The sequence below is a fragment of the Eleutherodactylus coqui genome, chromosome 11, assembly GCF_035609145.1.
Source record: "Eleutherodactylus coqui strain aEleCoq1 chromosome 11, aEleCoq1.hap1, whole genome shotgun sequence".
Classification (NCBI taxonomy): Eukaryota; Metazoa; Chordata; class Amphibia; order Anura; family Eleutherodactylidae; genus Eleutherodactylus; species Eleutherodactylus coqui.
The window spans coordinates 87859858-87884918 of NC_089847.1; the positions used below are offsets into that span (position 1 = coordinate 87859858).

At 46.6% G+C, this 25061-nt stretch overlaps 2 protein-coding genes across 3 annotated transcripts in view; both read left to right on the plus strand.

Moving 5' to 3' along the window:
- Positions 1 to 25061, plus strand: part of SLC25A45 (solute carrier family 25 member 45) — a 67428-nt gene that overhangs the window by 38310 nt on the left and 4057 nt on the right. For both annotated transcript variants that reach the window (XM_066582967.1, XM_066582965.1), the window contains exons 2-5: positions 6000 to 6056; positions 19165 to 19208; positions 20157 to 20228; positions 21709 to 21891. In XM_066582967.1, coding sequence (XP_066439064.1) covers positions 6020 to 6056; positions 19165 to 19208; positions 20157 to 20228; positions 21709 to 21891 — 336 coding nt within the window. In that variant the 5' untranslated portion in view covers positions 6000 to 6019. The remainder of the gene's footprint in view (positions 1 to 5999; positions 6057 to 19164; positions 19209 to 20156; positions 20229 to 21708; positions 21892 to 25061) is intronic.
- Positions 1 to 25061, plus strand: part of LOC136582150 (solute carrier family 25 member 45-like) — an 81614-nt gene that overhangs the window by 38255 nt on the left and 18298 nt on the right. The window lies entirely within an intron of this gene.

Consider the following 25061-nt stretch of genomic DNA (forward strand, 5'->3'; position numbering starts at 1 on the left):
TATTCGACTATAGCTCTACGTTGTTCATAGAGCCTGGCCAACATGTGGAGCGTAGAGTTCCACCGTGTGGGCACGTCGCACAGCAGTCGGTGCACTGGCAGCTTAAAGTGATGTTGCAGGGTGCGCAGGGTGGCAGCGTCCGTGTGGGACTTGCGAAAATGTGCGCAGAGCCGGCGCGCCTTTACGAGCAGGTCTGACAAGCGTGGGTAGCTTTTCAGAAAGCGCTGAACCACCAAATTAAAGACGTGGGCCAGGCATGGCACGTGCGTGAGGCTGCCGAGCTGCAGAGCCGCCACCAGGTTACGGCCGTTGTCACACACGACCATGCCCGGTTGGAGGCTCAGCGGCGCAAGCCAGCGGTCGGTCTGCTGTGTCAGACCCTGCAGCAGTTCGTGGGCCGTGTGCCTCTTATGGCCTAAGCTGAGTAGTTTCAGCACGGCCTGCTGACGCTTGCCCACCGCTGTGCTGCCACACCGCGCGACACCGACTGCTGGCGACATGCTGCTGCTAACACATCTTGATTGCGAGACAGAGGAGGAGGAGGGTGCTTTAGTGGAGGAAGCATACACCTCCGCAGATACCACCACCGAGCTGGGGCCCGCAATTCTGGGGGTGGGTAGGACGTGAGCGGTCCCAGGCTCTGACTCTGTCCCAGCCTCCACTAAATTCACCCAATGTGCCGTCAGGGAGATGTAGTGGCCCTGCCCGCCTGTGCTTGTCCACGTGTCCGTAGTTAAGTGGACCGTGGCAGTAACCGCGTTGGTGAGGGCGCGTACAATGTTGCGGGAGACGTGGTCGTGCAGGGCTGGGACGGCACATCGGGAAAAGTAGTGGCGACTGGGAACTGAGTAGCGCGGGGCCGCCGCCTCCATGATACTTTTGAAGGACTCCGTTTCCACAACCCTATACGGCAGCATCTCAAGGCTGATGAATTTTGCTATGCGGACGGTTAACGTTTAAGCGTGCGGGTGCGTGGCGGCGTACTTGCGCTTGCGCTCCAACAGTTGCGCAAGCGACGGCTGGACGGTGCGCTGAACTACACTGCTGGATGGGGCCGAGGACAGCGGAGGTGAGGGTGTGGGTGCAGGCCAGGAGACGGTAGTGCCTGTGTCCTGAGAGGGGGGTTGCATCTCAGTGGCAGGTTGGGGCACAGGGGGGAGAGGCAGGGGTGCAAACCGGAGGCGCTGAACGGCCTTCGTCCCACCTTGCGGGGTGCTTGGCCATCATATGTCTGCGCATGGTGGTGGTGGTGAGGCTGTTGGTGTTGGCTCCCCGGCTGAGCTTTGCGCGACAAAGGTTGCACACCACTGTTCGTCGGTCGTCAGGCGTCTCTGTGAAAAACTGCCAGACCTTAGAGCACCTCGGCCTCTGCAGGGTGGCATGGCGCGAGGGGGCGCTTTGGGAAACACTTGGTGGATTATTCGGTCTGGCCCTGCCTCTACCCCTGGCCACCGCACTGCCTCTTGCAACCTGCCCTGCTGATGCCCTTGACTCCCCCTCTGAAGACCTGTCCTCCTGTGTAAGTGTTGCACACCAGGTGGGGTCAGTCACCTCATCGTCCTGCTGCTCTTCCTCCGAATCCTCTGTGCGCTGCTCCCTCGGACTTACTGCCCTTACTACTACCTCACTGCAAGACAACTGTGTCTGATCGTCATCGTCCTCCTCACCCACAGAAAGTTGTTGAGACAGTTGGCGGAAGCCCCCAGCCTCTTCCCCCGGACCCCGGGAACTTTCGAATGGTTGGGCATCAGTGACGATAAACTCCTCTGGTGGGAGAGGAACCGCTGCTGCCCAATCTAAGCAGGGGCCCGAGAACAGTTCCTGGGAGTGTTCCCGCTCCTGAGCAGGTGTTATTGTAGTGGAGTGAGGAGGCTGGGAGGAAGGAGGAGCAGCAGACAGAGGATTCGGATTGGCAGCAGTGGACGGCGCAGAACTGCGGGTAGACGATAGGTTGCTCGAAGCACTTTCTGCCATCCAGGACAGGACCTGCTCACACTGCTCATTTTCTAATAACCGTCTCCCGCGTGGACCCATTAATTGGGCGATGAATGTGGGGACACCTGAAACGTGCCTCTCTCCTAATCGCGCAGCAGTCGGCTGCGACACACCTGGATCAGGAGCTTGGCCTGTGCCCACACCCTGACTTGGCCCTCCGCGTCCTCGGCCGCGTCCACGTCCTCTAGGCCTACCCCTACCCCTCAGCATGCTGTATTACCAGTGATTTGATTTCACAGGCAGCTAATAAATTGGCGCAAGACTGCAGGCCAAATATAATTTTTTCCCTTTTTTGAAAACGAAAGGCCCCACTGCCTCTAGTGAATGAATAATCTAAGTTTAATAACTGTGCTGTTTTCCTGCTAATGTGTCACAGAACGTGAGGGTAGCAGAGTTATTAACTGTGGCAGAGCAGGTATTTTTTTCCCAATTAAGGAAAGCAAATGGCGAAGCCAGGAGTAAAACGTAGCTGGGTGCGTCTGATTTTTACAGGTTGCACACGCAGCCGACACGTGTCCACCGCCCTTAGGACGGACAGAGGCAGGACAAATAGAATTATTTTCCGTTTTTTTGCACCAAAAGGCAGCACTGCGTATATTCTATGAACATGAGAAGTTTAATAACTGTGCTGTTTTCCTGCTAATGTGTCACAGAACGTGAGGGTAGCAGAGTTATTAACTGTGGCAGAGCAGGTATTTTTTTTCCCAATTAAGGAAAGCAAATGGCGAAGCCAGGAGTAAAACGTAGCTGGGTGCGTCTGATTTTTACAGGTTGCACACGCAGCCGACACGTGTCCACCGCCCTTAGGACGGACAGAGGCAGGACAAATAAAATTATTTTCCGTTTTTTTGCACCAAAAGGCAGCACTGCTTATATTCTATGAACATGGGAAGTTTAATAACTGTGCTGTTTTCCTGCTAATGTGTCACAGAACGTGAGGGTAGCAGAGTTATTAACTGTGGCAGAGCAGGTATTTTTTTTCCCAATTAAGGAAAGCAAATGGCGAAGCCAGGAGTAAAACGTAGCTGGGTGCGTCTGATTTTTACAGGTTGCACACGCAGCCGACACGTGTCCACCGCCCTTAGGACGGACAGAGGCAGGACAAATAAAATTATTTTCCGTTTTTTTGCACCAAAAGGCAGCACTGCTTATATTCTATGAACATGGGAAGTTTAATAACTGTGCTGTTTTCCTGCTAATGTGTCACAGAACGTGAGGGTAGCAGAGTTATTAACTGTGGCAGAGCAGGTATTTTTTTTCCCAATTAAGGAAAGCAAATGGCGAAGCCAGGAGTAAAACGTAGCTGGGTGCGTCTGATTTTTACAGGTTGCACACGCAGCCGACACGTGTCCACCGCCCTTAGGACGGACAGAGGCAGGACAAATAGAATTATTTTCCGTTTTTTTGCACCAAAAGGCAGCACTGCGTATATTCTATGAACATGAGAAGTTTAATAACTGTGCTGTTTTCCTGCTAATGTGTCACAGAACGTGAGGGTAGCAGAGTTATTAACTGTGGCAGAGCAGGTATTTTTTTTCCCAATTAAGGAAAGCAAATGGCGAAGCCAGGAGTAAAACGTAGCTGGGTGCGTCTGATTTTTACAGGTTGCACACGCAGCCGACACGTGTCCACCGCCCTTAGGACGGACAGAGGCAGGACAAATAGAATTATTTTCACTTGTTTTACAAGCAAAAGGCAGCACTGCGTATATTCTATGAATAATAACTGTGTTGTGGCCCTGCCTATACAATTCTTTCCCTGCAGTATCAATGGAGGGTGCAATGGTCTGCAGAGGCGATTTTGAGCAGCAAAAAAAAATGCAGCACAGCTAACAGCAGCCTGGACAGTACTGCACACGGTTAAATATTGCCCTAGAAAGGACCGTTGAGGTTCTTGAAGGCTACACTCACTCCTAACACTCTCCCTGCCTATGCAGCACTTCTGTCCCTAATGCCAGGTGCAACGCTCTGCAGAGCCGATTTTGAGAAAAAAAAAAATTGCCGCTGCTAACAGCAGCCAACACACAGCTATCAGTGGCCCTAATAAGGACCTTTGGGGGGTCTTGAAGCCTACACTAACTACCAATTCTTTCCCTACAGCAGCTCCGGTACAAACAGCACTGTCCCTCATCTAACTCGCACGGCATCTGAGGCGAACCGCGGGAGGGGCCGACTTTTATGTTCGGGTGACACCTGATCTTCCCAGCCACTCACAGCAGGGGGGTGGTATAGGGCTTGAATGTCACAGGGGGAAGTTGTAATGCCTTCCCTGTCTTTCAATTGGCCAGAAAAGCGCGCTAACGTCTCAGGGAAGGAAGTGAAAGTAACCAGAACACCGCATGGTGTTCGTTACGAATAACGAACATCCCGAACACCCTAATATTCGCACGAATATCAAGCTCGGAAGAACACGTTCGCTCATCTCTAGTAAAAACTAATGTAAAAGGGTAGCATAAAAATGCCTCAGACTGCATGCGTTTTGTAATGCATATCAAAACACCACAAAATCTCTGTGTTAAGAATTCTCTGAATTTTGTATGTTCATTTAATGACTAATTGCACCTCACCTCTGAGTGGTCATTTGCCCCCTTGTAGGGTCCTATAGCAGCTGCTATTTTTACTACCCTAGTAGTTACATTCATGTAGCCACCAATAATAACTGTCAATGTATGTTATTTGTGCTACAATGTTACGCTAAGGGCTCCTTCACACTGGCGATCGTGATATCGGCGTGAGAAAATCACAGCAAAATTGCAACTTTTTTCTCACTAAAACATTGCTGCTCGCACATTTATATTGCATGATTTTTAGCATGAAAATCAATAGGACTTTCTAATGTTAAAAACGCATTGCACGAAAATCGCAAGTTTGTGCTTTGCGATACAATAAAAAGGAGGCTCCATAGGGAAACATGGGAGGTAAAAAACCACAAAATGCAGAAAGATACGACATGCCGCGATTTTTATTTCTCACAACATCGCATGAGTGAAAACATCGCAAATGTGAAGGAAACCATTGAAAGTCATTGGTTTCATAATCCAGCATTTTCACTCACTCTCGCATTGCATGAAAATCGCACGATTTTATCGTCAGTGTGAAGACGCTCTTAGGCTTCTTTCACACTAGCGTTATTTTAATGCAAAGTAGACGTGTCAAAAAAAATCACGTCTATTGGAACCATGGTTTCCTATAGGTTTCTTTAGACGAACGATATTTGACGCGCCAAAAAAAAAAAATTGCACAGCAAAAATAGGTCTTGTCTAGAGATGAGCGAACCTACTCGGCCCCTTTTTCGCCCGAGCGCCGCGATTTTCGAGTACTTCTGTACTCGGGCGAAAAGATTCGGGGAGCGCCGTGGGTGAGTGGGGGGTTGCAGCGGGGAGTGGGGGGGAGAGGGAGAGAGGGCTCCCCCCTGTTCCCTGCTGCTACCCCCCGCTCCGCCACGCCTCCCCCCGCCCCCCGGTGCCCCCGAATCTTTTCACCCGAGTACGGAAGTACTCGAAAATCGCGGTGCTCGATTGAGTAATTACTCGAAACGAGTAGGTTCGCTCATCTCTAGTCTTGTCCTATCTTTTGACGGCAAAACGCTGGTGGCTCCATAGATTCTTATGTGAGTCTATGCGAGCCGTCTGAAAAAGGGAAGGGGAGGGAGTTTATCAGTGGCTACCATAGCGCTGATAAGCACCTACAGGCATTTCAAGTCATTGAAGTTGTTTTGCCGAGCGAGGGATTTTGGGGCTACGTTGTCAATGCACTGCAAGACGCCACAGCCAGCTGTGTAAAATCATGAAAAATAGCCGCGATCAGAGCGATTTTAAGCTCTGATCGTTGCGAGTTTTTATCGTGGCTAAATGGCTAATGGCAGGTTTGTTTTGAGTTTACAGTTTCTGCTCCTAATTTTAACAGATGCATTAACCACCTACTAGTTAAACGTTACATATTGTGCTTACAACTCAAAGTTCGGGCTGTTTATAAAGCTCTTCTTTCTCTTTGGGTGAAATCCAGGTCTACCTGGTGAGTCTGCAATGCCTTCCACTGAATTTGTTGCGGGTTGGATTTCAGGTAATGTAAAAAAATGATCATAGTAGCACATTGAACCTGTGCATAGTATATGTGCAATAAGTTGTGTTTGAAGCATATAAATCCCAGTTATGTACTTAGTACTATAAAACCTTTGTACTTGCTTTAGAGGTCATTCTGTGTATTCAGATAAGAGATTTTCTGCCAACGTTTTAGAAACATGGCAACTATGTATGCAAAGTGAGGGGAATCAGAGAGTCTACTGCTCAGGGACGGTGAGATGCTGCAAATGGCGAAATGATATATATGAAGCGGGAGGGGGATATTGTTTTTTTAAAAGTGTAACTCAACACTTCAAAATTTAAGTTCATAATAGAAGTCAGTCTACGTGTAAGAAGGAGAGCTGGGTTGGTAGTTTGGCCGGACACAGGACATTACACAAGGAAGTAAGCTGATACCTTGCAAGGTAGTCTTTAATGCTTGTGGGAACTGTCCGGATGACCACAACTAATAGCTAATAGTCTCTTTTAAGAACAAGCCAGACAGCCAACAATAGAGGTAGTGGTGGTATCTTCACTCTCGCTCTACTGCAATTCCCTCTAGCCTGTATCAGCAAGGATTCTGCAATCCAAACTTTCTCTCTAACACCACAGACACTAGAATAAACTCCAGCCTGTTGATATATCCTCTGCCAGCAATACATGAGTGACATGGCACATTATGTGTCTCCTGTGTCACCAAGCTGTCATGAGAATAGGACTAAAAACTGGCAGTGGAGAAGGCGCAACACTCCAGGTTAAAGTGTGTAGAAAGTAACCAAAGGTTTGGAAAGCTTCTTTTATTTATTACAATATGTGATCAGCATGTAAAAACGCACTTCAGGGATAACCCTTTCATCAGTTCAGCTGGTGTTTAACATATGCAAGCAATTGGTGGGTTCAAAAAAGGGTTAACAGGAAATCCTGTTTGCCTGTGTAGTGAGGATCAGCCAGTCCAGAAGTCCCATTCTCTTGATTCCCACACCCACCCAGGTGGTGCGTCATCTGGTCAGGCAGCCCCTCACCATTGAAGATACCATTCTACTCTATTCACCACATATATAGTTTCATCATTCACCATAAACACGACCGAACCGATTTTGCTTCACCCCTCTCTTCTTTCCTCCTTGTCCAAACCAAGCTATCTTAGTGTCCCCTTGACTGTAACAACTGTGTTGTGCCTTCCCATGTCCTAGAATACCCTCTTAGTAATACAATCATGCTACTAAAACGTAAAAAAAGTGTACATGTTAATGGGGCTCTAACTTTTCAGACAACTTCTGCTCACCTACTAGCTTATGTAACCTCATTGTAAGCACAATTTGCGCTGTTCGATATATTGTGGGTGCCATATTATATATAATTAATACCAGCTAGTAAACCCTAATGAAAGACATGCATTATAGTGTGTATACCACAGGACACCTGCCTTTATTTTGGAGGAAAAGGTTTATATAGTATTCAAAGGAAGGTGGGACATTCAGATACATTACAACATTTAGTGTGCTGATAGGTCATTCTCATAGGGAGTGTTTATGATGTAGCACTTTAGCCAGAAGAGGGGAAAGGATATTAACAGACATTTTCAGTAAAGACTTTTCCATATAACACAATTAGCAACAGACTTAAATCTTCTCTCTTGGTCCTTTTCCTGTTTGTCCGTTCACTCTGATTGGGGTTTGCTAATTCAATGGTAATGCCAATCTTTGTGTCTTTCTTCTTTGAAGCTTCTCCTAGTCTCATGTGAAAATAAGAGACCAGTTTAACCTATTTATGTAAGCAATACATTGCTCTCTCAATTCCTATGGGGGCATGGTTACTTACACAAGAGGTCCTCCATCTGAGATCTACACAGCTGAAAAACAGATAATATACATAAAATGTCCACCATCTTCATCATCTCCCACAATTCCCTCCTTTTTGTGAGCATTTTCATACTTCTGGATAGTCTTTTCTTGCCTATATAACATTCTGGGGGGGGGGGGGGGGGGGTGTCTCTAACTTCTACAGATAACCCAAACTGTCACCTTAGCCATGAGATTTATTCTGCAAAGAAATATGCTCATGCCTCCAGCTCTTTCCTGTCTCCTACATTATCCCTCCCCCTGCTAGGTGATATCCAGGACAAGGAAAATACATCATAGCATGTTACATTTTTCAATGGTATTCTGGGTAGATGGTTCTTAAATGATTTATGTTGGTCCTAACATTTGAGCAACCCAACTCATTCATAGTTTAAATAAAATAGGCACACATTGTATACAACAACATAAAAAAATACAGATAATTATTATACTACATATAATTCCTATGAGAAGCCGGAGCCAGGATCTGCTAAACCATGAGCAAAAAAGCCAGTCAAACCAACTTTGTTCATTATCTTGCCTGAGGGTTTGCAGACTTTCCTAATATTCTGGATATGTTTATGTTTAGGTTCTGAATTATCCATCAAATTAAAATACCCGGGAGGTGGCATTTAAAGTTTATTTTCCATATCACTTGCTATTCCATTTATTACCCGACCATTTATATTGCTAGATGCCAAACTCCCATATTCATGCTTCTAAAGCTATAACTTCTTTGTTACCCAGGAGTGTAGGAGGGCCACTTCAGTCTTCATCTAACTCCATAGTAATCCCTTTTCTGTCTGAAATTATAGTCAGGTTTCTAATAGATAAAAACAGTCAGGCAAAACAAATTGCAGGGGCTCCCTTGTCAAAGTGACTGGGGTTTACCATGGTACGGCTGCTGGTCATATTATACATGTTGACATTTTGTCTGATTACACAGTATCACTGAGTCATTGGTAGACTTACTGCTACCTTGTTGTATCTGCTGACATTTTCCAATCTCTGAGTACATGGAATACAAAAAAAGAGACTCAGCGCTCCAGCGGTGTAGAAATGTAAAAAAGGAAAAAGGCCTATGTTCAGAGGCCGAAACGCATTGTACAAATAAATCACCATTGTGAACACGGAACATCTCCTGCATATTGCGATCTCTACACGCCCTCTGGGATTAGGGGTGCCTGAGACTGGGCACCCCTGTGAAGTAAGTGCCCTAGTTGCTCTTTTTCTTTTTTTACATTTCTACACTGCTGGAGTGCCAAGTCTCTATTTTTGTATTCCATGTACTCTTGTTTCTCCCTCTGACATTTATATTCCCAGAGCACACTCAGCACGCTCTCCCGCTCATGGGATGCCATTGAGACCAGCGGACTCCCTTCATGATTGATCAACTAAACCATTCCTTCAGCAGCACGACTGTCTACTACAATATCCCTTTGAACTGAATGATGTGCTGGGCCGACGTTTAGGCAGCCCAGTCAAGCCTGGGTGAGCCCTTATCCTCACATTCTCTGCTTCCCCACCTTCCCCTCCTTGAAGCGCCGCCTATCCAATATTGTTTATTTTCCGATCTCTGAAACATTACATTTGAAACAGTAACAACCCTCTTTACAGGATGCATGTCTTCCATTTCCCTTATAAGGAAAAAGAAAAATGACAGCCCAATGACCACAAGGGTCCTACATATAACTAAGGATATGGACCGTATTTGTCTCCTCTCTTGATAATCTTTCAACAACGCCTGGCATGCACCCAATTTGGCTTTTCCTTCAAGTTTCACTGAGGCTGTAGTGGTTAAAAGCACTTGAAAGGGTCCTTCGTTTGATTTGATCTTGATTCCAAGCTCTTTCTTATGTCTTTTGAGGACAACGCAACCGCCCAAAAGGAAACTATGCAACTTTTCTTTTAAGTCTGGATCTGGAATCGAGGAAAATACACATTTATGAGTGACAGTTAACTCCTAGCTTGACAAAGACTCAGTTTCAGAGTCGAAACGTCGTAATCTTGTGTGCTGAGGAGGCATAATTATTGGTGTATTCATTCGGATGCATAAAATTCAATTGCACCAAACCTGCTGCCTGACGTTTCTTTATCGCAACTCCTGATATAAAGCACTCACATGGGAGGTGAGGCCCTCATGCTAGGCCTGGAATACGCATAGGCCTGTTACAGGAGCCCTACCAAACAAACCTTCATAAGGACTCAACTTAGTCTTACAATTGGGCGTGGTTCTAACTGAGTAGGGGACTAATAAAATGTCTACCTCTATTATTTACTAAGACATCTGTTACACCATAATTACAAATTACTTTCGTTCAACAATTTCTTTAGCCGTATTCTTGGCGTTTGCATTTTATTTTATAAGCTATGCCTCTATCTAACATGAAAAGAGGTCTATGTAGACAACAAACTCCAAACATCTACCTTTGGTAGCTGTATGCTATCAATCTGCAGTCACTGAAATGGATAATCTGACTGGGTCTGAGAAGTTACCTTGACCAATTGGCCAGGATTGTGATGGACACATACCATGCATCCCTGTACAAACCGGATCTTAGTAGTGTTAAATCCTGGGGCAAGCCAAGCAGAAGACACTATACCGCACATTACCCCTTTGGATGCATGCGTTAGCTCATGGCTCGGGTGTGAGATCATGGAGTACAGCGTGCAGGGGAGGCACAGGTGTTTACCCTTCCTTCAGACCCTGTCAGTGTTCTGTTCGGCTCCTTTCCTTTGCCACTCCTCCTTTTTCTTTCTTTGAGGCCTGTTCCTACAATTTAAGCAATAGAGAGATATCCACCCCTGCATCGGGTGCAACCAGGTTAACAGCCGTTACCTCATTCAAGGGAAGTCAAGCTGCTGCTGCGTTTGCTCTCTAGTTGCTTAGAGCCTCAGGAGTTGTCTCTTTGAGCCTGGGCTTTGATGATAAGTCACCTATCCAGAAAGAGCTAAAACCTTACTCGAGGACCCCATGAACTTTCCACTGCTCCACACAAGAAGCGAAATTGTGTAAGATTCCAAATGTGTATTTTAAGTCAGTGTAGACATTAACAGTCTTACCTACAGGCAGCTTTTATGTTTCAGCGAGCACCATCACCTCTATTTCCTGAGTAACTTTCCCAGTAGAGAGAGTGCTTTTTGTACAATTACCTCTTTCTGTTGGTTACCACTGCATAGCCTGTTTTGCTTGTCCATTTCCATGATATAGGGAACTGTCTACAAAAAAAAATTAAAATCTACAGTAACCATGCGAGTTTCAACATCATTTTTTTAAGACCCTTAGTGTTTAACTTTCCATTAATCTCCCAACAATCCTATAATCATGCGCATGAGATTTAGGCTTCTTTCACATGTGCGCATATTGGCCAGCCATTTCACAGCCGGACGATATGCACTGTGATCTGATGCATTGGATTCCAATGCATCAGATCACATGGGCGTATTTGTAAGATGTAAAAACACCCGGCCAAGCCAATATAGTCCTGGAACTATGTTTTGGGCTGGAATACGTCGGCCGCTGCATGGGCTCCTATGGGAGCCCATGGCAGCAGCTGTACGTGGGAGGGAGTTTTGCAGCGTTGCTGCTACACTCCCTCCTTCAGTTCTCCTCCCCCCGTGCAGGCACACCTCTCTTCCTCCCCGCTCGTTCTATGCAATGGGAGGGGGCGAGGCGGGGGGGGGGGCATAGCCAAGTGCTGGTCCGCTCCGCCTCGACCTATTCATGCTATGGACAAGGGGCGGGCGCAGCTAAGCGCCCACCCTCTCCCTGCCCCTTGTCCATAGCCATCAATGGGAGAAGGCAGGGTGGACCTGTGCTTAGCTCCGCCCCTGCCCCCCTTCCCATCGCACAGAATGAGCGAGGAGGAAGAGAGGTGAGCCTGCAATAGGGAGCGAGGGGAAATGGGAGATGGCCTGGTGAGGTTGGCACATTTGTGCCGGCCTCACCAGGCCATCTGAATGAGTGCACAAACGTTTGATTTGTGCGCCCGATCACCGTTTTTTTTCTCCCCCAATGTAACGTATATCGGCCAGCCGTGAAAACGTAGTTAACTGCTGGTTTATTAAGGGACTAGTAACCCTAATATGATTTTGGGTATAATAAATTGCTGCTTATAATGTTGTAAGCATGTTCGCCCCTACAAAGTTATCTGGGCAGGTTTATGGCATCAAAAATCTACTCATTTTTAAAATGTAACACACTTTAAGTAAAATCCTTGTTGTTAATTGAAAAATGAGATACACTTTAAATAAAACTTTGTTATTAATTTGACTGATGTACTTAACAGGCTTGTCAAGTACACAGTTATCTCATTTTAGTATCACAATTCAATAGTATTGAATAAGTAGGTCTCAATATTTTGAATAAACCATACACTTTACTTGTGTATGCTGAATCAAGAATATTATACATTTTGGCAGCTTGCGAACTTAAACTGCTACAATCAATTTATTTATCTATCTATCTACAAAATATACATTCGGGGCGTGACCAGCAGCCATGCTGTGAAGTCGCAAGTAACCTGAGCTCCGTGGCAATCCCCATCATCCTGATCTTATCCTGACTGCCCGACACCATAAACGACCAGAATTACTCACCGAGACGCAGGGAGCACCTCTGGAGAGATCGGGAGAGCTCTGGCGGGCATTCGGCGGTGGAAAACGGCTGACGACAACCTCGGGCCTGCTCCTGGGGCTCCGGCGCCGACACTTCCGGTCGAGAGAGACGGCGCGCATCCCGCGGCTCTGCTGTGTCGGAGGGACCCGACGGGGGTGCGAGGCGTGTGAGGCGGCAGGAGACAGAGTCCGGGAGGCTAAGAGGTGAGAGGGGAGCCGGCGGAGGACCGCGGCGCCACGGCCCAGAGGACCCGGAGGCTTCCCGCGGCATAGAGAAGGGGGCGGAGCTCCGGCGAGTGGCAGGCGCCGACCGACGAGTACTGCGCCCCAGACTCGATAGCCCGGTACAGGAGGACCTCCGCTGTGAGAGGCGACGGGGCACCGAAAGAGGAGTGAGGAGTCAGTATAGAGGCCACTGAGCTGCTCCCCCTAAGCACCGGAGAGCAGGAGAGATACATCCCCTCCCCCTTAGCTCCAACAGCAGCCCTGCGTGAGAGGCATACTGAAGGCCTGCCAAACACCCCATAAAGGGATTACCCCTGAAACGGGTGGACACCCCATGACAGGGATCCACCGATAACCTGCACCACTCTACCACAAGGTGCATGGTGGAACCCCCCTCCACTGGGATATTACTGCAGCCCGGAACAGGCGACTGTCACCAGACCACACAGGGCATCAGCCAGACACCATACAGCGAGGCAAGACAGCACCCCACGTGCCCAGGTACTCTCTAGTCCGGTGCGGACAACCATCAACAGGCTGTATATAATACCTACCCGCAATTACACCGCCTCTGAAACGGACAAACAGGACGCGGAACAAACCGTAAACATTTGTTTCCCTCTGCAAAGGGGTGCCGGAAAACGACCTGCGAGACACTGGCATCCCACCAAAGCATAAAAAACGCAATCAAGCCATACGAACTCTGATCACTACAACTGCCGCTTTTATAACCTTGTGAGGCTCTCAATGACAACCCAGACTACGACAAAGAGTAAATCTTGAACACACTTAACCGATAACTAACCTAACCAAGCCAAGCAGGCTAGCAACTTCTATCCCCTGGGCCACTCGCCCCGCTGCAGCGGAGCGTATTCATACATCTCAAACCCTCAACAGCAAGGAGGCCCTCCACAGCTCTCTCGGCGCATAAAGACCGCAAACATACCACCGCCGTCCTCCTCCCGCAGGCGGGGTAACCGCAAGTCGTCCAGGATGAGCCGCAACACTCCCCCACCGATAACAGAGCGCCTCAAGGCTTACGCACTTGACCCAACAACAGACACCCCACGCCGACCACCCAGACTAGAGGAAGACGCAAGCGGGGCCTCAGGCTCGGCAACACCTCCAGAGGCAGAAAGTGAACCAACGCTCAGGCAAGTCACAGCGCAGCTTTTAGAGGCCATACAGACCAGTACCACCTCCTTAACCGGGAAAATAGAGGAGGTCAAAATAGATGTAGGCTTGATACGACAAGACATGCAAAACCTTAGAAGCAGAGTGGGGGAGGCCGAGACACGTATATCACAGCTTGAAGACACCATGGCTCCAATACCAGATAAGCTCACAGAACTTGACAAAGCAGCAAACACCTGGTTCCAGCGAGCAGATGATCTGGAAAATAGACTGCGCAGAAACAATCTCCGGATAATAGGACTACCGGAACGCGCCGAGGGTCAAGATCCCTGCTCATTCATGGAAACCTGGTTGAAAGAACTTTTGCCAGAGGCCAAATTTACAACGGCCTTCGCCATCGAGCGGGCCCATAGGGTCCCGGGTCGCCCTCTTCCTCCAGGGGCACCCCCAAGACCAATGCTGGCAAGACTCCTGAGCAGCAAGGATAGAGACATCGCCCTCCAGGCCGCAAGGCGGGCGCAGAACCTCCAATATCAGAACGCTAACATCTCTCTTTTCCCAGATTTTTCGGCTGCCCTGCAGAAAACCAGAGCATCCTTCGTGGCGGTCAAGCGCCGACTGAGGGAAGCCACTATACCATATTCCATGATGTATCCAGCTCGCCTACGTGTGGTCCACAATGAACGAGCTACTTTCTTCTCCACTCCAGAGGAAGCCGAGGATTGGCTCAACCGTGTGCCAAGATCACCCAGACGCCAATGATCTTCTAACAGGTCTATCCTGTGGGGGAGGGGGGCGATGGACTTGGACATCTAAACTTGGGCAATTTGCTACTTCACATAATTTCTGAGAACCCACACGTATACACCTGCATTTGACTTCTGTCTGGCTCTCTCCTCCCCCCCCCCCCGCTGCTGTTCTATGCTCCTCTGTCCTTTGGGGCGCCGGGGTGCCGGCGACCTTCTGGGGGGTTGGCTGGGGGGGGGGGGGGCGAGAGCCTTAGACACTTGAATATAGTCAGTATTACATCCCCCTATGACTCCCAAGAGAGTGGGGACACATACTTGTGTATACCCCCCGTCTGTCCCCGTTCTCCCCTCTTCCCCACTACTATCCTTCCACTTCCCTACACACTTCCCTATAGTGGAGTGATCTCGAGTAAAAGGGAAAACTACAGAAAGAATCTACTGTATGCTATATGAAAATGCTTTCTGGTCTAAATATGCATATGATACCATAGTCGGGCAGGGAAGTAAATGTACCTGTGATATTGGGGGCCTAGAGCTCTACGCAGATATAAATCTGTCTGACTGTGCCCAGTTTACCATCATATTATAGGTGCACAGTCTTCCCCGTTATCACACGCACGTTCAAGTAATATTAAACGTTATGATGTTTGTAATACTCTGGCAATTTGCTGTTGATGTAATTACAATTGTTAAGTTCTGGATAAGTTTGTGCAGTGCATCATACGGAATCTGTTCTGGTCGGAGCATGGGGACGCATTCCTCGGCCCTTGTTCGAGGGGACCTGGTGGCTGGCCGGGCGCGGGTTCGATCCCGCTCAGTGGGGTACCCTCTCCCGCATAACTATAGAAACACCCGAGTTAAATGGCCAACATAAACATACTCTCCTGGAACGTGAGGGGAATGGGAGCCCCCAGAAAACGTTCTATGATTTTCTCATATGTCAGAAACCACAACCCACACATAGTGTGCCTCCAGGAGACGCATATGATCTCTGAAAAAACAAAACAACTACAAAAACCATGGGTTCAATGGGCTATACACTCAACCTACTCTTCACATGCTAGAGGAGTGTCAATACTAATTCACAAGCGGCTGCGGTGGGAACCGGGACGCACAGTCAGAGACCCAGAGGGCAGATTTTTGTTCATCCAGGCGTGGATAGAATCCCAACCATACGTAATAATCGGGCTATACCTCCCCCCACCAGCCAACATAGCAATTCTACACCAGGCGGCCCAATTCGCCACCCAGTACCCCAACGCCTCCATAATATGTATGGGCGACTTAAACTTGATACTGGACCCCCAAATGGACAGATTAGGCACCCCCGCAGCTCACCCGGCCCAAACCAGCCCCTCGCCTCTGATGCAATTCTTACAAGAGGTCGGTTGGCGCGATGTGTGGAGAGTTAGACAACCGGCGACTCGAGAATACTCGTGTCACTCCATCGGCAGGAACACTCTATCCCGAATAGACTATTGTCTTGGAAACGCCAGACTGTGCACTGCAATAACCCACATTAAATACCTCACCAGAGGTATATCGGATCATTCGCCTATATTCGTAGAAGTCTCCACGCCAGACATACATGCCCATAGGCATAACTGGTGTGTACACCCATTCTGGCTAAATCTATTCGGTACAAATGATAGAGTACCCGATCAACTCTCTGTTTTCCTAGAACTAAATCAGCCAGATGCCGACCCGGTGGTGCTGTGGGAGACATTAAAGGCCTTCTTACGAGGCGCTCTAAAATCATCTATCTCATATATTAAAAGGGAGTCTTCTAGGCTGGAACGTGAGATGGCGGCTCAATATGAACGCCTAGAGGCAGACTACATTGCAGACCCAACCGACGAACGCAGAGAGCAGTGGCTAAGACAGGGCAGGCAATACTTAACCCACCTACAAGAGAAGGCTCGTAGAGCCTCCTTCTTCGTAAAACAGCGCTTTTATGAACTCGGCAATCAGTCCAGTAGCCTATTGGCCACTCTGGTGCATCAAAATTCGGCATCGCCGTCGATACTCCGTATCGCGTCGGAAACAGGAGAGATACTCCACCAAAAAGACTTAATAGGAGCAAGATTTCAACGCTTCTATAGAGACCTGTACGCCACTGGATTCCATGCCACACAACAAGAACTAATAAATTTCCTGTCTAACCTTAATTTCCCCACACTCTCCCAGGACCAACAGACCCTAATAGATGCCCCATTCACTCTAACTGAACTTTCGGAGGCTCTTCAGGAGATGTCCAATGGTAAAGCCCCAGGCCCAGATGGCCTACCAGTAGAGGTATTCGCAAAATACCAAGAAATACTCCTGCCCACGCTACTCGAGACCTATAATGCTGCTTATAACAACAAAACGCTACCCCCATCCTTCTATGAGGCTACAATCGTACTCATCCTAAAACCAGGAAAAGACGCCTTGGAATGTGGCTCATATAGGCCCATATCCCTCCTTAACTCGGACTATAAACTCCTGACAAAAATGCTGGCCCGACGCCTCAGTAGCGTCATTCTAGACCTGATACATCCAGACCAAACCGGATTTATGCCGGGCAAATCCACAAGAGAAAACCTGCGAAGGGTACAGGTAATAACGCAAATCGGAGCAACAGATAAAACGGACTGGGCCCTGGCTTCACTAGATGCAGCCAAGGCCTTTGATTCCATAGAGTGGCCCTTCCTGCTCCAGGTGTTGAGGAGATTCGGGTTCGGAGACCGTTTTATCCAATGGATCTCCATAATCTACAAAACACCATTGGCAGCAATCTCCGTGAACGGCACCTGTTCTACGTATTTTCCCCTGTACAGAGGGACTAGACAGGGGTGCCCCCTCTCCCCGCTTCTCTTCGCCCTGGCCATGGAACCGCTGGCCCTTATGCTCCGTGCAAGCCCTTTATACCACGGGATTCAAATCGGAAATCGGGAGGATCGCGTGGCGTTATACGCCGACGACCTCATGCTCTTTATGGCAGACCCAACAACTACCCTGCCTCATGCCATAGACGTTATTAACACGTTTGGATCCTTCTCAGGCTTACAGATAAATTGGTCAAAATCCGCCTTAATGTTAGTTTCCACACAGAGCCCCCTACAATTTATGGACTCACTATGTGGATTACGTCTCTCCAGAGAATTCAAATACCTGGGAGTCCAGATCACCAATACAACTGCTAGAGCCCTAGACCTGAATGTCTATCCACTAATAGACTTATATAGATCTAAATTCAAAGTATGGGGATCACTACCCCTGTCGGTCGCAGGCCGCATTAACTTGATTAAAATGATAGTCTTACCGAAGTGCCTATACATCTTGCAGCACATCTCCGTTCCAGTCCCGACTAGATTCTTCCGGATGATGAACAAAATATACATTCACTGAAATTGAGATACTCTCTTCTAGGCCTGGTCTGTGTTGAGGAGAGGCAAGACCATTTAATCACTCCCTCTCCTTATATCACCTGTCTCCACCCCTGTGTCTCAGTGTTTGATCATTTCTCTCATTTCATCTTTAGCCATTGAACAGTATACAAACCATATAACATACAAAAATAGCAGATCCACATTTATAATCAGAACAGACAAATATTACATCCTAATTCTCCTGTGCAGCAAAATATAACCAATTTTCAGTTCACATTTCTTTGCACATACAAGCAGGCACTCTACAGCACAGTACCCCACTCTTTGGAATTTACTTTATCTCCCACAGAACAAAGAAACTTCTCTAAACAAATAATAGAACTGTATAAAGGGCATTTACACGTAACGTTTGTTACTCAAAATTCGTCAAACAATGGCTTTGAGTCATAGCCATTGTGTGTAAATGCGTGCTCCTTGGGCACTTACTGTACACTGTTCGTTCATCACTGACTTCAGATCAGCATGAAATCAGTGGTTCCTGATAGCAGGGACTGCATGCTGAGTTCTCCACGGGCAGCGCTGATAACATTGTATGCAGCCGGCAGCCCGCAGCAGAACAATGGACATGTATTTAAAGAACAGACCACCCGCTGTTCTCTAAATACATGCAAATGAAGCTAGCAAGATATTAATGGGCTAATTAGCCCATTTAGTATCTAATGCATAATGATCACTCAAAACTATCAGAAACTGCTAAATTTTGAGCGATTGTCTGTGCATGTAAATGGGGCTTAACAGGTTTCACTGCCTATAACCATCTTCTTGTGATTGTGGGGTCACATAGTGCAAATAATACTTCCACTTTCACTTTTTATAACATGCAGCTCATGGAGCACTATATGGCCAGGAAAGGAGAAAGTAGAAGTGGTTAAACACTGCTTCTGCCTTCTCCTCCGGGTCCATTTTATATGATAGTCCAAGCTTAATCATTGTATAATGAAAAGGTAGAAATTGCTCATAGAGTTCAAGATTTCTGCTTGCTGATTTTCAATGAAAATCTATGCTTTTAACTCACAATTTGTCCTGATAATGTGATATTCACACAATTGTGTGTGACAAGAGCGCGTTGATAACTATGACACCCTTGATTTTTATCAGCTTCTGTTTTTCAGGAGCTCTCGGACTTGTGGTTGGACATCCTATCGACACAGTAAAGGTGAATAACCCATGTATTACCGATGAATAAAGCATAAGAGTGCCCATATACACTGTGGCTGTTCTGCAGTATTTGCACAAGGATTATTGCTAATTTCCAGGCTGCTCATAGATTTGCAGTTCTTTAAAGTGGCATGTCCAGGTGCAGCCTGGCAAACATCTGTAATCTGCATGCAGTTATTACTAATCAGCTGTAGTGTGTATTGACACGCTAATAGTACTTTTCATCTACAACTCGCTGGTACTAGTGCAGTATGTCTCCACCGGAAGAATGGGTGGAGACATGGGTTGGCTGGACTGAGTTACATGGAATGTCCAGGTCATGCCCACAGTTAGGGATTGGTTACTGCACACACACCTTCCCAGACATACATGTACCAGCCTCCCCAAAAACACATGTACCGGCCATCCCCCTGATAGCTCACACATCTTCCCCCCCGCCTCTCATCTCTGCTTCCATCCATCACCATCGCAGCTGGCTCCACTGTCGCTCTCCCTGCTGGCTTCCCTCTGACCGAGCCACACCCGCATCTCTGCTCCCGTCCCCTGCTGGCGTCAACCCTGCTCTCACCGTCCATGCCACTTCTCCAAACCGTGCTCATATCTCTGCTCCCGTGTCATCCCCCGCCGGGTCATAGAAGGGCCGGGGCTCACCCGCCGCTGCTTTCAAATTTGGCCGCTTGAGCAGGGAGAAGGATGAAGACTGTTCACCACCGAGTCGCCGCCGCTATTCAGTTTTGGCCACTTGACCAGGGAGGAGAAATAGAAGAAAGAGGATGAAGGCTGTACACCACCTGCAAGATAGCCAATCAGCAGCTGTGGGCATGACCTTGTAACTCAGCCCGGCCAACCCATGTCTACACCCATACTTCCAGTGAAGACATACTACACTAGTAGCCAACTCGCTGTTGGTGGCATGATGTTGTGATATTCTGTGCTTTTTGGGCAGGTACGTCTACAGACGCAGTCAAGATACCGTGGAGTTCTAGACTGTGTTGTGAAGACCTATAAGAAAGAAACAGTGAGTGCTTATTGTCCTATGTTGCATCTTGCTATTAAGGAGATCAAAAATTAGTTCATGTACATAACAATTTTTGGTAATTTCTTAACAACTAACACAACTTTGGAATAAAGTCCATTTTATTTGTTTAAACATTGTGGGCTAAAGAGGTAGTCCACAATTTTTTCTACCAAATAACATGGACTTCATTTTGAAGTTCTATTTGTTGTCAAGAAATATTCAAAAATATAAATGTACAGACACATGTATGTCTCATTAGGATTAAAATATTTTGGGAACAAATGTATAATGCAATAAACATAATACTCCAAACCAAAATACCATGGGGTTCAAAAGTTGCCCATCTGTCATTGGGATTGGATAACCTCGATGTCCCAGATCTTCTCATCACCTCTCATATTTTAACAGCAACCAGAGCACCTATAGCCAAGAGGTGAAGAGGCCCCAAACTACCTTCACTAACTGAAATTTTTCTTATAGTCCAGCATAACTGTCTAATGGAGCATCTAGACTTGATGGACTACCCAAAATTATAAAAAATAATGGTCAAAATGGTTCAAATTCTCTGGATACGCTTGTTAATTAGCTTATATAAGATGTACTTTGAGTTTTTGAGGTATTTGGTATCCTAATATTCCACCTTAATCTCTAAAAGTTTTGTATATGACTATTTAAATAGTATATGACTATGTAAATAAAGATTATTATTTCTTCCTGACCTCCTTATAACAGTACAGGTGAACCACTCTATCTTCCTAATGTCATGCTTTGCAGACCACGATTCCTAATGTACAACTTGTAGTCATGTTCTTATTAGGCAAACTTAATAGTATAGACAGAATAAGATTTTGTACAACTCTACAACGCTGAATTACAATTATATTTCTGGCTTGGACTCCTAGTTCATTACTAGAGATGAGCGAGCGTACTCGGCCACGCCCCTTTTCCCCCCGAGTACCGCAATTTTCGAGTACTTCCGTACTCGGGCGAAAAGATTCGGGGGGCGCCGTGGGTGAGTGGGGGGTTGCAGCGGGGAGTGGGGGGAGAGGGAGAGAGAGAGGGCTCCCCCCTGTTCCCCGCTGCTACCCCCCGCTCCGCCACGCCTCCCCCCGCCCCCCGAATCTTTTCACCCGAGTACTGAAGTACTCGAAAATTGCGGTGCTCGATCGAGTAATTACTCGAAACGAGTACGTTCGCTCATCTCTATTCATTACCTTTTGGGAAAAATTATATGGTCAGCATTAAAACCTAATGATATTTTTATGTGGAAAACTCTAACCACTTTATAATCACAAGTCTCATAATCTACTGTATGCATTTTTTGTTATAAAATCAATAAAATATAACGTCAAGGATAATTCATTTCCGACCAAGAATCTTTTTCTTTTAAAGGAAAGAAAGTCAAATATTTTGCAAGAAAAAAAACTTCAGAAAACCAACAACATTATTCTTATTTCTGATTTCTCTTGTTTTTACTTAGATTTGGGGATTTTTTAAAGGAATGAGTTTTCCCGTTTGCAGTGTGGCCATCAGCAATTCCTTAATGTTTGGATCTTATAGTAATGCATTACTTTACATAACTGGCACAGAATATAAAGACTGGAACAACAGGCCACAAAACCACCAGATTTTTCTAGCTGGTTGCTGTGGTGGAGTGGTGCAGGTAAGTTTTGTGTGTCTATTCTAAATAATTAGCAAGTTCTTGTAATTAGTTTTAGTATCTTAAAATCCTAACTGTTTCTCAGTTGTGCATCACCATATAAATGGCATGTAGTGTCAAATACATTTAAAAAAGTCATTCCTACCTGGTACATGGCTAAGTAACACTGACACTCCTAGTCTGGCTGTGAGGAAATTCTTCCCTGCCAGATGCCAAGATTGTCCTGATGTAACTTGAAATTAAAATGGACCCCCATAATGATGTCAGCCACCCAAAACAAAGGAGTCTACAGTTGTTTGCAAGCAATGCAGTTCCTCTGGAGCGTGGAGTTCTGCACAATTTCTCACCACCCAACTGCAAAGTGAATGGAATCAGCTGAGTTGGGTGAACTCTTCCAAGTGTCCCCCAGTAGCTGCATGGCTACCTCTGTGGTATGTGCGCCCTCGGTACAACAGATTGGTTGCATACACTTCTTCAACCATCCCATTCATCTGAAAGGGGTCTGCAGAATCCCTTTTATCTGTATAGGGCTTGCAGAAATGCATGATGATTCTTAGTTGCCCAAAATTTGCTGTGTGAGTATGGGCAAAGGATTTCACACCAAAATATACAGTGAAATCTGCACCATTTTAACATTCTATTGAATGGTATGCAAATCCGCACCAAAGTTCATATGTCATGATTTTTTACACATGTGGATTTACAGATCCATGTTATGGAAAATAAGAAGAGATGTGAATTCTGGGAACGGTTCCTGTGTGGAAACCGCATGAGTCGGCCGTACCCCGTTTTCCCTTATTGACAGGAGCTAAATCCACCTACCGATCCGCATCAAAATCTTTGGCACAACTCTTAGGCCAGAATTATGACATGGATTGAAATGTCAGATCCACATCCGAAAAATCTGACATCTAATCTGAAAATCAAAACCCTTAGGCTTCATTCATTTCAGTGTTGAAGGCATCTTTCAGTACCTCCATCACTGACATCTCTGAAAGTCCTGGACAAAATCGTGCTGCTTGCAATGCTATTTTGTCATTGAAAGCACTGTAGTGCATACCGGTGCCTAATAGAACCCATTATGGTCAGTGAGTTTCATCCAGCGGCATTCTCGCCTGCCATCCGCCACTTCCGCTTTTACTGTTTGCTTTGTAGGATGGAGCTGAACAGCAGAACCCACAAAGTAAATGTGAACTAGCTGTTAAGGTACCTTTACATAGGGATGACTGTCGTGGGCTTATGCCATCTCACTTTCACACAGTAGCAATAGTCATTCAGAGAATGGAGGCAGAGCGGGCCGGAGATCTCATCCAGCTGCCCACCTCCATTCACTGCAAACAGACAGTCATTTATAGATGAACAACTGCCTGTTTACACAGGCCAATAATTGCTTGGTTTTTAGGTGAGCTGAAAACCAAGTGACTATGACAAGTGAGTGATTTCTTACTCAGTGCCTTGTTGATGGCTATGTATATATGGGATAAACGTCACACAAATTTGCTATTTCCAGCGATTATTTAGATGATAATCTCCATGTGTAAAGGTACCATAACAGTCTTCGGACTCTTTACACCATGGACCTAATCACACAAAAATTCTGCCTATTCACACGATCTGGAGTGGCGTGTTTTAGAAAAATGCGCTGCTGTTCGGAATTCCCTCGGTCGGTGGAAATCCTCCTAATGATTTCTAATGGCTAAAATACAGGCAGCCATCTTCTTTTCCAAGCATTGGATACAGTTAAACTCCCTCCCCCTCCTTTTTTTCCAGCTCCTATAGGAGTCTATGGACACTCCTGGGCATCACACACCAAAGATAGGTCAAGACTAGAGATGAGCGAACGTACTCGGTAAGGCTGAATTCGCAATCGAGCACAGCGATTTTCAAGTACTTCACTACTCGGGTGAAAAGTACTCGGGGGCGGGCGCTGTGGGGCGGGCCGTGGCGTGGTGGAGCGGGGAGTAGCATCGCGGAACAGGGGGGAGCCCTCTCTCTCTCCCTCTCCCCCCCACTCCCCTCTGAAACCCCCCGCTCACCCACAGCGCCCCCGAGTACTTTTCACCCGAGTAGTGAAGTACTCGAAAATCGCGGTGCTCGATTGCGAAATCGGCCTTACCGAGTACGTTCGCTCATCTCTAGTCAAGACCTATATTTTTGCGCAACAGGGAATTTCAATTGCTGAATTTCAGTCTTTCATGTCCTATCTTTTTAAGTGCAAATTTTTTTTTTGCGCGCCTAAAATTTCTTTGTCCGAATGTTTCGATAGTCACGATTTTTTGCACGTGTAAGCTAGCTGTGCAAATTCTCTCATGTGAATGAGCCATACAGGAAATTATAGAGTACAGACTCTTCTCCAAACACCAGGGAATGACAGGGAAATACATGCAAAGTCTTAGCCCTGTGTATAATATATAGTGTTGCCATCCTACCTTATCTCAGTTTCCAGCAGTACAATAAGGCTGTCATTGCTCGCCCACCCTATAATAACTCCTGTCCCAGTCCATACATAAAACTTACAAGTAAGTTGCAGAACATAGAGAAACAGAAAGTGTTTGCTCTAGTGACCAGCGTGAGATCTGCAATATTTCAAGATTTTTTTTGATGGATATTCACTAGAGATGAGCGAGCATACTCGCTAAGACTAACTACTTGAGCGAGTAGTGCCTTAGTCGAGTATTTGCCCGCTCATCTCTAAAGATTCGGCTGCCAGCGCGGGTGACAGGTGAGTTGCAGCGGTGAGCAGGGGGGAGAGAGGGAGAGAGAGATCTCCCCTCCGTTCCTCCCCTCTCTCCCCCGCAGCTCCCCGCCCGCCGCCGGCAGCCGAATCTTTAGAGACGAGCGGGCAGATACTCGTCTAAGGCACTACTCGCTCGTCTTTAATATTTACATCAAAAAACACCAAAAAACGTAACATTTTAAAATTAAAAATCTGATATAAATAATATAACATTTAGGTTTAATTTCAATATGTCACTCTCTGATAACTCGTTCCCTATTAAGTAGTAAAGCTGTGCTTGCTATGAGGGTAGATAATGTACCTACTGTGCTAAATACAGGACGGTATCAATTTCATAATAGAGAAAATATTCCCATAAGCAAATCTTTCCTGCAGCAGTGACACCTCAAATTTGTAAATTGCTATAAAAAAAGTAGTTTTTGTTATCTTAAACATG